Source organism: Idiotropiscis lumnitzeri, chromosome 14 (assembly GCF_059441095.1).
Source record: "Idiotropiscis lumnitzeri isolate Australia: NSW breed Sydney's pygmy pipehorse chromosome 14, RoL_Ilum_1.0, whole genome shotgun sequence".
Taxonomy (NCBI): Eukaryota; Metazoa; Chordata; class Actinopteri; order Syngnathiformes; family Syngnathidae; genus Idiotropiscis; species Idiotropiscis lumnitzeri.
In genome coordinates this window covers 5,168,684-5,186,340 of record NC_142404.1, presented here as the reverse complement: position 1 = coordinate 5,186,340, position 17,657 = coordinate 5,168,684, and the positions used below count along the sequence as shown (strand labels likewise).

At 38.3% G+C, this 17,657-nt stretch overlaps 1 protein-coding gene across 5 annotated transcripts in view; it reads left to right on the top strand.

The window, feature by feature from the left end:
- The window catches only part of dgkg (diacylglycerol kinase, gamma), an 88,697-nt gene that overhangs the window by 30,620 nt on the left and 40,420 nt on the right, over nucleotides 1-17,657 (top strand). For all 5 annotated transcript variants that reach the window (XM_088315160.1, XM_088315157.1, XM_088315158.1 and 2 more), the window contains 4 exons: nucleotides 1,625-1,699; nucleotides 4,328-4,413; nucleotides 4,706-4,795; nucleotides 6,196-6,356. In XM_088315160.1, the coding sequence (XP_088171286.1) occupies nucleotides 1,625-1,699; nucleotides 4,328-4,413; nucleotides 4,706-4,795; nucleotides 6,196-6,356 (412 nt within the window). The remainder of the gene's footprint in view (nucleotides 1-1,624; nucleotides 1,700-4,327; nucleotides 4,414-4,705; nucleotides 4,796-6,195; nucleotides 6,357-17,657) is intronic.

Below are 17,657 nucleotides of genomic sequence, written 5' to 3'. Positions count from 1 at the left end.
AAAACAGTACAATGATACAATTAGTTTCTTTCACTTTATACTATTTGTTTCATTGGATGGATGTGATTTTGTTTATTGCCTTTTGCAAACTGCAGTGTGTGTGTAGTAAGTTGTGTAAGTGTAAATGGAACATTTCTAGTTTTATTGTCCACAATACGTTATTTAATAACCCAGTCAGTCCGATCATATATATTCTAGTTTTTATGATCATTGTGCTGTCGTTAGTTATTTACTGTCCCTTTAAGAAACCCTCTGTTTTCAACGACATCACTACCAGCATTTTGGCCCAAAAGCAGGGAAGCCAGGCAGGGATAACTTAAAGGGTATTTAATTGAATCAAAGTAAAGGCAAACAAGGAACTCAGAAAAACTAAAACATCAAAGTAGTAAATAACCGGGTTCAACAAAACACAAGGACATGACTCAACTTAACAAGGTAAGACGGGCCCGGTGGACAACTGACGTAAACATGAACAATGAATCGACAAGAAGCAAAAGCAAACAGGGAACTAAATACAAACAAATTACCGTGACAACAACAAACACCTGGACAAGACACAAAGGGTATGAGGTGGCTGATTGGTTAACACTCGGGAAAGGGACGACAAGCACTGGTGGACACAATCAGCTGACAAGATAAAGGAACGCAAGGAAAAACCTGAAACTAAATACTAAACCAAAATCAACAAACACATACCATGACATGGTAGTTTTAACTTTCATTTGTAGATGCTGCAACCAACTGTGTCAAATGACAATGTTTTTCTGAAGTGAATGGTTGAAAAGGATTTGCATTTTACACAATGTTCAATTTTGGGTTCCTATTTATTACAATGAATATGAAGTTAAGTTGAAAATATTTTTTGAGTGAAATGAGGACATTTTACAGCCACCTTATTGGAGATATTGACTTAAAAATCACTTAAATACTAAAGAGCGGTAAAGACCACTGCGTTTGAGACCTAACTATTTGAGAACTTGATTAATCGAGTTTGGCCACTTTCAGGTGGGTGAAACAGAGACAGCAGCAACAAGAAGGGACATACAGAATGATGATGCTACAGATTGGAAGAAGAACCATATTCCACATTCTTGAACTTATTTGAAGGAATTCTGCGATGTGTTGCGGTCAATGCATTGTCTTGTGCTACTGCAAAAAAAATAAATAAATAAAAAATCAGGTCCACGCTGTTCAAAAATTGGTGATTATCATGAACTGATTTCGCATATTTTGTTTGTCAGATCACAATCGCGTTAGTAAAGCTTTGGGAAAATATTTCTTTGACAGCAATTCCAGTAGATTTTTTTTTTTCCCGCTCAGCATTAGCGCGTTCATAAAAGAGCAACGCTAACACAAGGTACATTTTTTTTGTTGTATAAAAGTGACAGACTATTCTGTGCTTTTCAGTCTGTTATTTTTTTACTTTTACTTAACTTACTTAAAGGAGTTAAATCAGTACATCTGCTTTCAGCCATTTTTTCTGTACTTCTATGTAAGCACAAAGTGGGAGCGACCTTGCAAACTTTTTTTTTTACCTTGACTATAGATAGAATAAGAGTGGGTTGAACAAGATTTATATTTTCATTTTTGGCTGTTAAAAACTGGTTGCTTCTTCTCCCTTCAGGGTTCTCAGGAAGTTTCGGTACCTTCTAAACCCGCGACAGGTGCATAGTTTGGACCAAGGTGGCCCAGCACTCAGGTAAATGCGATCCATTAGGTTGATTTAATGTCATCAATTATCAACAACCTCAATGTCTTTGAGCAGTTACGTAAAAATTGACTGATATTAAGTACACTAACGAAAGTAGGTTGCTTTCAGGGTTAACTTGACTCACAAAAGAGGCAGAGTGTCGCCAGGGTGCCATAGCAACAGGCTCAGCTGGCAGAGACGAGAGGGAGATTGGGTTTAGCCCACTAACGCGCGCTTGTTTTAGACTGTCGCTCATAAAAATCCCAGTGCAGAACAGACAATCTGGATTAAGTGGATTAATGAACGCTTGACGGTGACATAGACAATGGAAGTGACTCATGTGTATGCAAACTTCAACACTTGCCTCGATTCCCAGCAATGCCACACTTCTGTCTCTTCACTTGATCCAAGGGAATATGTAATATCCAGCATAAACTCACGAAAAAAGTACACTGATAAAATGTGACCAAGATTGAAGCATGTGAATTTGTTAAATGATGTTTGCTATGCTAAATTCTAATTTGCAGGTGTCAAACTTAAGGTCAGGGGGCCAGATTCGGCCCACCACTCATGCATGTTGACTTCATGTTTCTTGTTAAAATTTCAAATTTTCATTTTGTCACAATCCACCTTTTAAATTGCATTAAAATATAGCTGGACAAAGTTGTTTTTATACCCATTATCTGTGGCATTACTGTACATCATAATATGAGTTTATTATACATTCACAGTTGTAACAACAATGATGCAGTCTGTGTCAATTTTTTTTTTACTTTTTTCATTCCTCTTCAGCTTCATAATGGATACTACACTTATAATATGTTGTATCAAATAAATACAACTAGAAAGCCGTCTTCTTTTTGTTAGCTACCAATTACAAATACAAATTAAGAACTATTTAGAATCAAATTACACTTGACGCAACAGAGCATTTTTACAATCAATATTTACACATAATTAATACCATCTGACAACCGATGTCTTTTATTGCCAATTACAAAATTAACATGAAATAAAATCTGAAAAGACTTGCCAGAAATATGCTTAACAGTATTTTCAACTGTCAATGTTGCTACTGGATGTAAAAAAAAATGTCATTGCTAACGTGTGCGCAGTAATATGAATTGGGTATAATTGTGGACTAAATGTGGCCATTAATAGTGCGCTGAGCGCCAGGTGGCTGGATCGAGTGAAAGGCGTCTTTTGCAGCATGCAGCTGCCAGAGATGAAAGCCTCCATCGACACCTTTGTCCCAACTCACATGAAAGGTCCCTTTGAAGGTCACGTGCGCTCAGGAGATGATGCTGAAGGTGGAGTGAGCACATGTGTATGGATAGTCTCTTTCCTGGGTATGCTAAGGGGTGGGAAATCTCCTGGAAATTGTGGGAAAATATTCAGGATATTTCAATGAGAAGCAAGCTGGGGAATATAAGAAGTATTCCAAATTAGATACGTTCCATGGAAATTGTGGGAAGTTTCCCGGAATTGAGGGTGATTTTACCAAAAGGTATCATATTGAAGAATGGATATAAATATTTGTTTTGTCATAACAACCATGCATAAATAAATAATTGGTGATATCTTAAAGGCTATATTTTCCTTTAACTTCATTTGAGTGAGGGCATGTCCAAAGCTTGCATGGACTTCAAATTTGGCTCAAACCGAAAGCTAAAGAATCCACCAAGCAACGAAAAACTTTGGGATGTCATGGTACCCGTGGTAATTGCATTGATTAAATAGTATGGCTAAATTTTATATTTTATTTAAGTCTCCTATTAAGGGGAAACCTTCAAATTCAAATTCCTCGTTTATTCTCATTAATTCCTAACAATTACCATGGAAAGTGAAACTTTGTCAACTCATTACTTATCATTACACTCAAGGCATCAACACAACAATTGTAGTAAGCGGTTCAAGGCGATTGTAAACTTTGACTAGCATCTGTCATTGCGAAGGAATGGACGTTCGGGACAGTCTGCATGCGAAAATACGTCCATACGGACACTCCGTATATTTCCATGTAAAATGAATGCAGTCTTCAGACCTTCAAATAAGACATACCGACAATTTGAGTCGGACCATTAGAGCAAACTCATCCACATCTTTGCTTGAGTTTAATATCGAATGATAAAATGTGGTAAAAAATATAAGACTCCATAGTCATTTATATTTTCCTGTCAATTTTAGGCTAAGCAAAGTACGGTTGTGCTCATAGGTTTACATACATAAGGCAAAGACAAATGTCAACACACGAGCAACGAGAAACACGCATCTGTCACACGTTCCAATAATTTAGCTCATTTTCAAAGTAGGTTGCTTCAAACAAAATGTCCTCAGTTGTTTAACACATCGAGATGACATAAAAAAAGTTTGTCTTATATTCATTTTTTGATCTGTAAATCTGTGTATTGATCAAAACTTAAGAAATTGGCTTGCTATTTCAATACTTTAGGAGGGGACTGCATTGAGTAGTTGTCCCACCACAACTCGCTACCATAGCAACATCGCCTCACCCGTGGAGCTTCGTTGTCGTGCTTACATCACTGCTCAAAATTGTGTTCATGCGAATTCATGAAAGCAGATTTTGACGGCAAAGATGCTAACACACCACATACGTTGTTATATCTTTCCTCTCAGGCTCAACTTCTTTCACGACGTCCCTGATTTCAGAGTGCTTGCGTGCGGCGGGGACGGCACCGTTGGTTGGATCCTGGACTGTATAGGTACTTGTCTGATTTCATTCACATAGTCCTGCCTTGTGAAAAGTGGATGCGTCACCTTGATATGTAGTATGGTAAGATGTAGCCTTCAAAGGCATTATACACACTCCCGTTCCCAAAATATTTTTAAATAGAAAACCGGTGAGGTTGTCATGACTGAAATGAATGCCTATAAAAACCTCCAATCCTTTTTGAAAAAAAAAACAAAAAAACAAAAAACAAGCCAACCTGTCCTTTCATGTTGTCTGCCCAGTCACTGGTGAGCAAATGTGACAATAGAAATATGTCTCTGCAGACAAGGCCAACTTCGCCCGGCACCCCCCGGTGGCCATCCTGCCACTGGGGACAGGCAACGACCTGGCACGCTGCCTGCGCTGGGGGGGAGGTGAGACCACTACATGCTATACTACACAGCCAAAGTCATTACTTCAAGTCATAAGTGTCAAAGGGAAACATAATTTGTTAGTCCTACCATCAAACCTTGTTTACAAACTTGTACACAGCAAAGGTGAAATGCATCCGCATGATGAAATTGTCATAAAGGTGATATTGTGCATTATGAAACCTCATTATACAAAAAAGGTTATTGAGCAGTTACGGGAAGTGGAGAGCCATTATAAGCCTGGATCATGAGTTCTCACTCGAGGATGGGGCCTAACAACTTTGGTTAAGTTCCTGTTTAAACAAAAAAAAGGACAAATGTAGAAATAGAAAAAGATGTGCATGTGGCAACAGATTCATTCAGTGATTTACCATTTTATGTGACAAGCTACCCTGTTGAGGGAATGCTCAACTGTGAGTCACCCGGATAGAAAATATCACCACCTGCTCGATATTTTTAGCTTTGAAGATAAATTGACCGGATATGTACCAAAATTACCACCTATAAGTTTCACGATCCACACTGTTATAGAGTTACAGTAACAGTAGTTAAAGACACTTACGAACAGTACAGATTAATACAGATAAAAAATTCTATACACCACCAAGATTATTTTGAACTAAACAACCAAGATGTGATGATTTAAGTGTAAACACTCGGCTTTAATGCGAGATGTTTCACAAAAATACAGAATTTACCATTAAATTTGATTAGCCATTTTATGCAAATTATTTTCATCTGCAGGGGCACAATGAAAAGTTATTGTTACATAAGTTTTATTTTTTTTTGCTATAAGATAGTGTTGTTACTTTATATTTTGGGTGATAGTGTGTTTCAGTAGTATAATTTTTTATTCTCATTAGAAACTCAAGTTTCAAGCAGTATTTTCTATTCCAGCCACCGGTGAAGGAATCAGAATACTTTAAATGAAAATTTTTATATTCTCCTTGTCCAATACAAAGCAAGGATCTCCACATTATATGATTGTGCTAAACATATTTTCACAGTTTTTTGGGTAAAACATTGTGCATTACACAAACTGTACATGTCATTTTTAGTACAGAAACAATGTGTTCTCAAAAGAATTAGGAAATCATTTGAAACTTATTACTCTGAAAATCGACAACCTCATAAGAAGAGGGTTGTTTGAGTTTTTTTTTCAGTGTAACCTAAAACTTTTTGGATGTTTTCTTTTTGTAGAAAGAGAACAAAAATATTTGTATTTTTCAGATTTAACAAAAAAAAAAAAGAAAAAACACTCACTCAAAATTTGGAATGACTGTAAATTTCACTTGTCAGTGACCGCATGGATCATGTGTTCAAAAGAACTTAGAAACTCATTGATCAGCGACCAACCTCCCACCTCCCAACTGTGTATAAAATCTTCCTAAATGTGTTTTCAGGATACGAGGGGGGCAGCTTGTTTAAGTTTCTGCGCGACATTGAGCATAGTATCGAGGTGGTGCTGGACCGCTGGAATATCGACATAGTGCCCGATGACAAGGAGGAGAAGGGTGACCCGGTCCCATACAACATCGTCAACAACTATTTTTCTATTGGAGTGGTAAGAACATTTATTCTAACATATTAAGCATTGCTGCTATTAGCTGACGACCAGTCTGGGTCATAGACTCTCTTGCCCAAAGTCATCTGGTATCGGCCCCACCTCACCCACAACCTTAATGAGGACAAGCTCGATGAAAAGGGATGATGGGAAATGGTTTGTTGGCATTAGTACTGGTCACGCTGGAAGCACTCACCTCAAATATAGTGCATGGCGGCTTTTTCCAAAATATTTTGAAAAAAAAATAATAATAAATTCAGCGATATTGACACCACAAGGCAGAAAGACGCCTTGTTTCAAAGAGATGAGTTTACTCGGAGGCTTTGTACATACAAGGCGAGTGGTTCTCGGTTTGAGATTGAGAGCTCGAGTGGATTTATCTCGTGAGCTCATTGGCTGTGTTGACCCAGCATCTTTTCTTGTTCTATCTCACCAGTCTCGTCCACATTAATCCATATTAGTCCTTTGCCACGTCTTGTGGCATCTAAAGGCAATTACAGATCCTATTTGCGGTGTTCAGTATTCACAGATTTTCATTATTCGCCGCAGCTGTCCCTACCGCCTGCAGATTGTGGGCGTGTTCATTTCAGTGGAATTTCAGTAGGTAAATGCGTTTAATGTCACACAATTCGGTATTTGTCATTTGTCTAGATAATTAGCGAGCTATCATTTACCTACTTTCATAGCTGTTAGCAATCTTACTAACTCACTGGCTAGCTCATTAGCTAGCTATCAACTAGCCATTCTGGGTTTATTTGTTCATTGTAGCAAATCGTTAAACATCACTAGAAAGGTTAAAAAAAAATACTAAATGAATATGAACAAATAAATATGGAGAAATGGACATAGCTTAAGAGACACTTAGAACAAATATATATACTATACAATAGCTGTGCGAGAAGAAGAAGACGACAACAAGGAAGACGGAAACAGAGAAACAGCAGCAACAAGAGCAGAAGTAACGACAGTAACTTTTGATTTGCACAATAAGAGTTTAAAACTGCTTTCATCTACCATGATTGTACCTTTGGATAAAATGTACCGCGGGATACTAGTTAAGATAAAAGATACAAATTAGAACTTAAATGTTTTTATTAGCCAATGTTCCGTCGTAATCGTCCGATGCCGGGCTTGGCGATCACGTTCCTCTCAGAGCCCGCAACTTGGTATTGCATTTTTAAAGTTAGATTTGTTGTGTAACAAGTATTTTGAATGTTGGGAAGCATGTCTCCGGGTCGCAACGGCATAATAGAGGCATAAATAAAAATAAATATTGAAATAATAAAAAACATCAACATCTACTTTGCAGTTTTCACCTGGTTCTTGTCCAGATTAACCTCAATAAACAAGGTATTAAAAGTTCATAATAAAATACATGTCTGTCGATGGACAGCGCTAATGCAAACACATTCTCTTGAAAGAATTTACTGTAAGTTGTAGTTTTTTGTTGTTGTTGTTCTTTGGTCAGAAAATAAAAAAGTGGTTAGCTATGGGATTTATCAGTTATGTCCAGTCTCCATAATTATGTTTTTATTTCATTTTTAATTCAACTTTAAAATTAATCTCCCCATATTGTACGGATAAAATTGTGTCGTAGTCCAGTATGCCTAAAATGTGTAATAGTGTCATACCTACCCCCAATAAAATGACACCAGAATGTTATAATCATAATAATAATAATAATGTAAAGTGATTAAGTCTCTTTAAAGAAAGAGCAGATGAATCAATGAGTTTCTCCCTCTCTGACAACTTTCTTCATTGATGAATTCAGCTGGTTGCCAGGTTACTGTTACCGAGCAACCCATCTTCTTATCGACTCATGTTCCACTGGAGTTGCTGGCCAAAAGACTCATTCACATTTTTATGGAGTTGACAGACACGTACACACACACAACACACACACACACACGCACACAGGCAAAATACACTCACGCACAACCCCACACGCACACCCCCGCACGCACACACACCTACACTCACACGGACACACATGTATCTTCAGGATAGTCAAACGCTTATGTGTTGCCGCACGTCAACGGTGAAGCATCGCCATGGTAACGCAGCAGCTGTGCCGTCGGCACTCACTTGATAGAAGCCTCAGTTGTGGACTTGTTAATACAGCCATTGCCCTCACTAACGAAATATAGCTATTTCACAACTAGTTAATTGACGAGCCAGGCTTATAACTGGCTCGCTAGATACCAGCTACTAACTAACTGCGTAGACAGTAGTTAGCTAACTAGCTGAAAAATGGACAGGGTGACCAACTACGTAAGACTAGTTGGAATGATCAATTAGGCTTTTAGATATCAGTGACCAACGAACCATCTGACTAACCAACAAGCTGGGTAGATAACTAACTAACAAGAAGCTCATTATGTTACTAAATGTATATGTAGAATCTAACTAACTAGCTAGATTACAGATAGCTGGCTGGATGATTAACTAATCAAATGGGTAGCTACCTAGGTGAATAACTGATTGGCTAGATTTTTTTTATATATTTTATTCTAAAAACGGGTATATGTGGGAAACAAAAGTAGAAAAAAAACTAACTAACTAACTTATTCGACAATAGATGGCTAACTAGCTGAAAAAATGGTCAAGTAATTAATAAACTGGATAAACGGGTATCTAAAATAACTAATAGGGCAACTAACTAGGTAACGAACTAAATGGTAGCATAATAAGATGATGATTTGTTTTGTTTGTTTTAGTAAAATGGGATTAACATATATCATCATTCACCACTAGATAACAAACATGGCTTGGTGGCTCGAACACTGGATTTTATACTGCCCTATACTACAAGATGAGTAGACCTAATAATTTTGGACGGATTTGGAATGATATGCAAGTCAAACATGTAAATAAAATTAACATTCTGCATGAGTTAATTTTTGTGAAAAAAAAATAAAACACAAAAATAATTCTTGCGCTTAATCTTATTGTGCTGTTTAGCAGTTTGTGCCAACCTTGAATAATGAATGAATGGTCATTTTTTTGTTGTTTGCTTCAAGCCCTTTGTTGTTGGGTTAGGATACACGTATTGTGAAATGTTTCATGAAAAATTAAATGTTTTAATTCCGCGTATTTTGCACATATGCACCTATTTTGTCTGTATCTAAAATACCATTTCTTTCATACACCTGGTTCGGAACTGTGAGGTCCAATGCAATGTGGCCATTCGATAGCAGATGTTGCCATTGCTATAAAAGAGTAAACCATGGCTTCCTTCGAATACAGCTTTATTTTCACCTGTACATTTGTGAATAAATTGAAACTATTTTCATATTTGTATTATTTGTGCTGTTTTTGTTTTGCCGTGTGCTTTAAGATTTTTCTACACAGTAATTGCCATGGCTCAAAAACAGCTGTTAATTTACTAGCTGACTAACTAACAGGGTATGTAGCATAGTAGCTAGATTAACTAAAAATTCACTAAATAACTAACTGCCTAGCTAGTTAGCTACCCACCTCCCAAAGCCGTATGTTTGTTATCTTAATATTGTCGCCAAACAGTCTATGTGGTGTTTATCCCAATTTTAAGATGAGTCATCAACAGAACTTCTTAAAAACCATCCATCTGTTGGTGTTTTTTTCTTTCTATCGCTTTCTTTCTTTGAAGGGGGGGTTACTTTCTGTGTGTCTCTCGTGTCATAAGCTAACTGTACAAATAAAAATAACTCTTAGTCATTGCATGTAGAGTTCATCATAGAAAAAAAACAAGATACAAATGCCAAAAGAGGACATCATGTGCACAGGTAGAAGAGGATGCACTGTGGCGATGTTACACAACTGCACTCCCGCTGATGTCTGCATGTTTGCCAGACTGATCACACAACACCCTTGTCTATGTGTGAACTGTGTCTTCTGGTTGCAGCGCTCTCACATTGTATCACTTTCATTTCCCGCTCAAATCTAGTAACAATCACAGTCTACCCAATCAGAGGGAAATTGTTGTTCGTTTAGAATTATTACTGTATAGAATTTTGTAATAATTTAGTTATTAATTTTGTGCCACTGTAATAGAAATTTGAGAGTGAAGGTTACTTCATTTTTAGTTTATTATCATATTATGTAGCCATTGAAGCCCAGAAATGATCTAATCACACATTTTTTGGGGGGGTGGACTAATTCTGTATGAGCCTTTGAAAAGCTCACCTGTGGATTGTAAACAAGCAGCACTTACACATTTCTATGTCATAAAGCATCGGAAACTTCCATTGCGCAGTGCCTTGTTAATGTGATGTAACCCTCAAAATGTCCCTAACACACTCTTAAAGAACAAGGATTGCTAATTTATTTAACAAATGGTGACTTTGAGGAGTTGATGACTGGACTACATCATAAGGAAGAAAATGCTAAGAACAGACTTCGATGCTCTCTGTCATGAAAAACAAATGTTATCACCCACTGCCTCCGCTGCTAGGCAAAGCGGAGTTACACCGCAAAAAAATCTGCATATCCGGGCAGGCACACTCGCTCGATGTACTGTCCTTTCTCCTCTTCTTTGATGTCATGACGAATACACGCAACCACTCACATGCAAGCATCCATCCAGCTATTATCCATAACCACTTTTTCCTCACGAGGGTCACGGGTGTGCTGGACCCGTTACTTCGCATTGGTTGCCAGACTAATTAACTGAGTTAATTTGTTTTTTTGGGGCGGCATGGGGGATGACTGGTTAGCATCATGGCCTCACAGTACAGAAGTTGTGGGAGTTTGTATGTTCTCCCCGTGCCTGCGTGGGTTTTCTCCGGGTTCTCCGTTTTCCCCCCACATTTTCAAAAATGGATGGCAGGTTGATTGGACACTCTAAATTATCCCGAACTGTGAGTGTGAGTGAGTACCCTGCGATTGGCTGGCAACCAGTTCAGGGTGTACCCTGCCTACTGCCCGAAGACAGCTGGGATAGGCTCCACCCACCCCCCGCGACCCTCATGAGGAGAAACAGAAGAGATAATGGAAGGATGGAATTTGTTTATTTGTTGCCATTAAACCTAAATGACTCAAAAGGTTCAAAAAGTCACCAAATCATTCAATTAATATGGACAAATAAATATGGATAAATGGACATAGAGTATCTTAAGAGGCACAAATGTATAAACGCGATGTGAAACCCATGCTGACAAATCGCGGAGCAGAGCAGGCACATTGGTGACAGATGGTCGCCTATCTGGACACCTGAGCAAACCAGCCGTGACTCAGTCCACCACGTCACCGTAAGAGGTCCTCCAATCTGCTTGGCTAATCTTGTGCTTCAAGGTTTGGGTACCATGGTGACATCAGGCTCAATCTAAGCGCTTCCACAGTTACATGACACCGACTTGGCTACATGGTGCGGAGCATGTGGTGGGCTTGTCCAAGGTGATAAAAAATAGGAATATCGTCTCTTTTTCATTCTAGTTGTCACACTGTGAATGCAAACTTTTTTTTCCCTCTGCGAATACTACCTTTTATTCAAAGATGATGTGATATGTTAGAATCCCAATTACTAAAGGTATTTTTATAGCAGCACACTCTGATGGGCGGCACGATGGCTTCACAATTCAGTGGTGCAAGGTTCGATTCCGGCTTCCTGTGTGGAGTTTGCACATTCTCCCCTCCGAAAATATGCATGGCAGGTTGATTGAACACTTTAAATTGACCCTAGGTGTGTTTGTGAGCGCGATGGTTGTTCGTCTTTGTGTGTCATGCGATTGGCTGGCAACCAGTCCAGGGCGTCCCCCGCCTACTGCCCGAAGACAGCAGGGATAGGCTCCAGCACCCCCGCGACCCTTGTGAGGAGAAGTGGCTTAGATAATGGACGGATGGATGGACATTCACCTGATATGCTCAATAATGAGCCAGCTAGCTGGAACTAGTTGTGTTACAAGTCGCATGTGTTAGGAAGCACTCCGATCCACTATATAGTGCTCTATATAGCAGTAGCATGCAGTCAGGGCCAAAACAGAGCTCGACATACTGTAGATTTACTTTAACTTACATGAAATAATCATATTTAATATGTATATAATATATTTATAATAATAAGGTTGGGGTACAACAGATTTTTTTTAAATTTAAAAATATTCAAAGCTTTCTGCTCCCTGAAGAAAAAGTACTTGCCCCGAAACCTAATAACTGACAACAACAACAACAATAACAACAACTGGCAGTGAGTTTTTCCACATCTCTGTGGAGATATTTTGGACCCTTTTTGATTGGACCCTTTATTTCAGCAACACTAGAGGGTTTTTCCAAATATGAACGGGCTTTTTAACGCCATGTCACAGCATTTCAATTTGATATCAATTATATTATATCTTGTATATGGACAAAAAATGTATCTTATAACATCATGAAGCAGTGAATTGCTAAATTGGATTTCTTTATTCACAATTTTATGTTTTTGTAGTGAGTGTTAATAGTTTGAAGTATTACTGTACATTGCATCAATATCAAGTTGAGACTTTGTCTAGGCCACTCAGAAAATTTTGTAGAGTTGCTGGTGTGTTTTATTATTTATACACCTCTGATTTTCAGTATGGGAACCTTTGATATATTGTATTTTTCCAATTTGAGTTGACGTAGCGTGACTTCTTCGGCTTTAAAGCAGTCAGATTTGCTTCTTTATTTCTAACAGCCAAACTTTGTTTTAAGTTTGCAAGCAGTCATGTTACGAATTAGCAGATGGCGTGTGCAGTACTTTGACAGGTTGACGTGACTACAGTTTATACAAATTATCAACACTGATCTACTTATTTTCATTTTGTTTTGGTTGTCTTTTAGCTGTGCATTACCCCTATTATTCAACAGCAAAATTGTAGCTAGTGACAAAGCAGAGGACTAGTAAACCACTAGCCACAGTTTCTAGTGAGCAAAATAAGGTTAATGTCGAGAGAAAGAGTGAGTGAGAGAGAGAGAGAGAGAAAGAGCATATATTTTTTCCATACAAATTCTGTGTCAGAACCACTTCAAGTTGATCCTTCAGCAACATGCATAGAGTGCTGTGGTACACTTGTGCGTGTGTGTGTCTGTGTGTGCGCGTGTGCGTGCATGCACGTGCTTCCACTCGAGTGCACAAGAGCATGTGCTAGTGCTGCAAGCTGACTCTCCTGTTGGGTGCTTGGCAGGGGACTCAATACCATTTCCGAATGTTTACCACAACACTTTGATCACTTGCCAAGATGGTGTCGACTGTGCTGCCTCTTTTATGATACGCATATAAGCATGTAACTTAAGCACTGCAAGTGAAAACATCCTGAACATTCATTCAGAGTGGTTGACAGGCAGCACACGAAGGCTACAGCAAAATAAAGATATGATAATCAAATTAGTAGATAGAATTAACAGAGAATCAACCAATCAACTGTTTTAAAAGCAGTTCGGTAATTTTTCCAATCTGGTGAATTTAAAATCTAGCTAATTAACTGACTGGTTAGATCGCGATACTTACTCATGAACCAACTATTTGGATAGCTGCTACCTAAGTAACTTAGTGGCTAGCTAGCTAAATAACAAATTACATTGCTCATTACATACTGTCGCTAGCAGCCAAGCAATTAACTTTGATGCTTTGTTGCTATAAGCTAAATAACCAGCTCGCTAGCAACTTAAACTGTTAGCTAATTGGTGAGCTAATTTACTGTACATTCATGGCCTAAAACAATCCCCGCTGAATAAGCTTCAGCATAGGTGCTTATAGGATTATACAATACAATTCAATACAACTTTATTTATTTATATAGCGCATTTCCCAACAGCTGGAGCTCTAATGAAGTGCTTTCCATACGGTGTAATTTGAATTAGCAGGAAATTAGCTCACAAATTAATAGACAAACAATAGATACCAGAAGAACAGCAGGACAGCGACGGTATCAAGTTGAGTCGAAAGCTAAAGAATAAAAATGTGTATTGCAGGTACACCTGTAAGACCAGCACAAAACAAAGCCATTTTTATTTGTTTATTTGTAGGTTTGCCACTCCTGTGCTTATGTCAGTTAATGCAGCCAGTTAAAATGGAGAAAAAAATGACTCAACTTTTGAGTTGTGTGTCTGTGTGTACCACATTGAGCATGGAGAAAAGAAAGGGCAAAGAGCTGTTGGTTTAAAAATTTCAAAACCCAAATTGTGGAACAATCTCAAGGCTACAAGTCCATCTCCGGCAATCTGAATGTTCCTATGTCTGCTGTGTGCAACATCATCGAGATGTAGCCAAGCTTCCTGGATTTGCACAGAACAGAAAAAATGACGTAAGACTGCAACGAACGATTGTTCAGATGGTAGATCAAGAACCTTGATCCACTTCTAAACAAATTCAAGATCCGCTGCAGACGTGGGGTACATCATAAAGTTGTTGTCGTGGGGCCACGTGTGTATGACCTTAGTGCTCTTGAGCAGAGTTCCTCTGGTCTTGAAGAGTCGGCGGGTGTCTCTCAGCATGGTTATTCATTACCGTCCATTATTCCGAACCTGGCGTGGATCTGGCAGCTGCTGACTTCCTGTCACTGATACTTCCCCTGACCTTCACTGAATGCCGGCAATACTCCAATACACGTGCGCGAGTGAGCACACACATACACACATGCACACACTCACACACACATGCAGACATATATATCCTCTTGCACACAATTATTTTTTGTGTGGATATGCTGGCATATACTTCCAGAAAAAGACACTCATGGGAAGTTTAATACGTAATGGTATTAACAAGTACAGTAACTCATTGGTTAGTGGTGGTTGCTCATGTAAAACTAGAAATGTACTGCACTCACACTGTATCCCACACAACACCCTCTTGTTCCCCATCATACTGCATACACAATATATTGTATACCACTCAGAAAGTGAAATAAATAAATAAATGGACAGACACACTTCTTTGTTCAATTAAAATTGTCATTTAAACAGTTGTCTTCATCATGCTGTTTATATTTTAGCATCATGAAAGCAAGACTACACGGAACAATTGATCAATGATACCTCGCTTTTGCAATGCTTAATGAAAGATGTTCTCAGCGGGAAGCGGACACTTTGCTAAAATGTCTCCAATTGCCACGTCGCAAGAGATACACAGACTGGAAGAGTGACAGAAAGGCTTAAACGTGGGCATGTCTCTTTATATACAAACAGTTGGAAGCGTCGCTTTTAACGCGTTCGGAGGCAATTTTTGTCATTTGCTCATTTCGCGATTAGGTTTGTTTATCTACCCCTTTTTTTTTTTTATTTGTCACACACACGCACACACCCCACACACACACACACACAAAAAAATGGACATCTGGCCGGACCGTTCCGCCCCGAGACTGACTGCTCTGTTCTGTAAATGTTATGAAATTTCACCTAAAAACATTATATAAGTTGAAAATTGGTCAACAAAATGTACTCAATGAATAAACAAAAAACTTTTCGGTTGTTTTTTTTGGATGGTACTCACGGTCACAGTACCACAGTCTTGTTTATCAAGATTATGCAAGTCACGGCTTTTATGAGAATGAGGAAACAAACATCGTTGGACATAATCTTTTCCAACTGCAGATTCATCCTGATGTGACTCCACCCCCCCACGTACCGCTTACTGTATGAATTCTACAAAACTTGTTTGGTTGTATAAATACATTAGTTATAGCAAGGCAGAGCTAATAAGTTGGCCCGCCATACCGAAAGAAAGAGGGTCAGACATTCGGGGTCATGCCTTGCAATGCTACGTGTCTAATGTAGTTGGGTTCATCTGAGGACCCAGCGTGTCCAGATGTTAATGCAATTCAGTCAATGCATTTGCGCTGCATTCGTTCGAGTTAAGTGTTTTTGAAACGTGTAGTCGCCAGCTTGCGCTCAGTGTGACACTAGCATTGCTAATCCCGCACATGCTTACCCATGAGAAGATGTTTCTGTCACCAGTTTCTGTTGGTTTGTCCTTTCTGGTAACACATATCTTATGGACAACGGAGAAAAGACTCCAATAATAATAATAATAATAATAATGAATTATGATAATAATTAATTATGATACTACATTTTATGTAAAGTCGCCTTTCTTGGCATTCAAGCCCATACAATAAAATTACACGATGTTAACAATAACAAAAATAAGTGGAATGAAATAAATTTAATAAAATATTAAAAAAATAAATTTAAAACAACAGAAAAGGGCTATAATAATAAATCATCTTCAGGTTAAAAAAAGGGGCTTGTGCTAACTGTGACTTGGGGCATTACTGACAGTCTGTTTTTTTTTATATTTTTTCACACTTGACACTCGAGCGATTTTGGAGCCTGGCGGGTCATGCATTTGTTAGCTGAGCCTTGATTGGTGACATACCCGTCCGTCTTAATCCACCGCTTTATACCATCACCAGGGGTGGAAAGTGTGGCCAAAAATTGTAGTCAAAAATAGACTACTGTTACTTTAGTTAAGCAGCAACCTTTTTGATACTGATAGCTACTGCTTAAGATAAAGGACTACGAGCTTGATTCACACTTCTGAAATAACATTTTTGCTCAAATTGTTTGCACCAGCAAGTCCAAAAGCTTGGCCCACCCATCGCTATGGTTTGATCATGTGGAACAATACTGACCTTTGAACTGCACTTTTCACAAAATGTTAAATGTTGCTCTTCATAAAGTGGGACTATTTTTTTAATGGCAACATTTTTTGATAGCAAATTTTATAACAGGATTACTGTGGCTATACTTATATCGTTACTTGAGTAATTACTTAGGAAAACTCAACTACGTTGTAACTGGTGAGTAATTTCTGCTGTATATTTTTCATCAAATAGACAAACATTCTTCATAAATTAACCTAAATTAATGACAATCCAGCCACCAGAAATGCACTGAAAGTAACCGTTTTTGTTTACACTCATCAATCCGCACATTACACTCAATCAATCCGAGGTTAATTATAAAACTGTGGTGGAGTTTTTGTTCTCGGTGAAATGGTGTCACATGACGGCACCCAAGGAACAAGCCTCTCTGATGAACTAAAGCAAAAAGTGTAGATCGCATTAGCAATGACACCGGGATACACATAAAAGTGGCGAGCAAATTGTAGCTCCATGTAACAGAGTAAATGGAGCGTTTTGGTTTTTTTTTAACACGAATAATGACGTAAAATTAAAAAGACAATAGAATAAATGCTGCGCATTACCCACTTCAGTATTTTTATTATTATATTCCTCACAATGTTTGGCATTACTGGAAAAGGCCGTCTTGAAAATGCGTTTTGTATGTCTGAGACTAAGTGAATTCATTTCTAGAATTCAGGTTCTAAATGTTGACGACTGCTTTGAATAGTGTTTAGGCCAG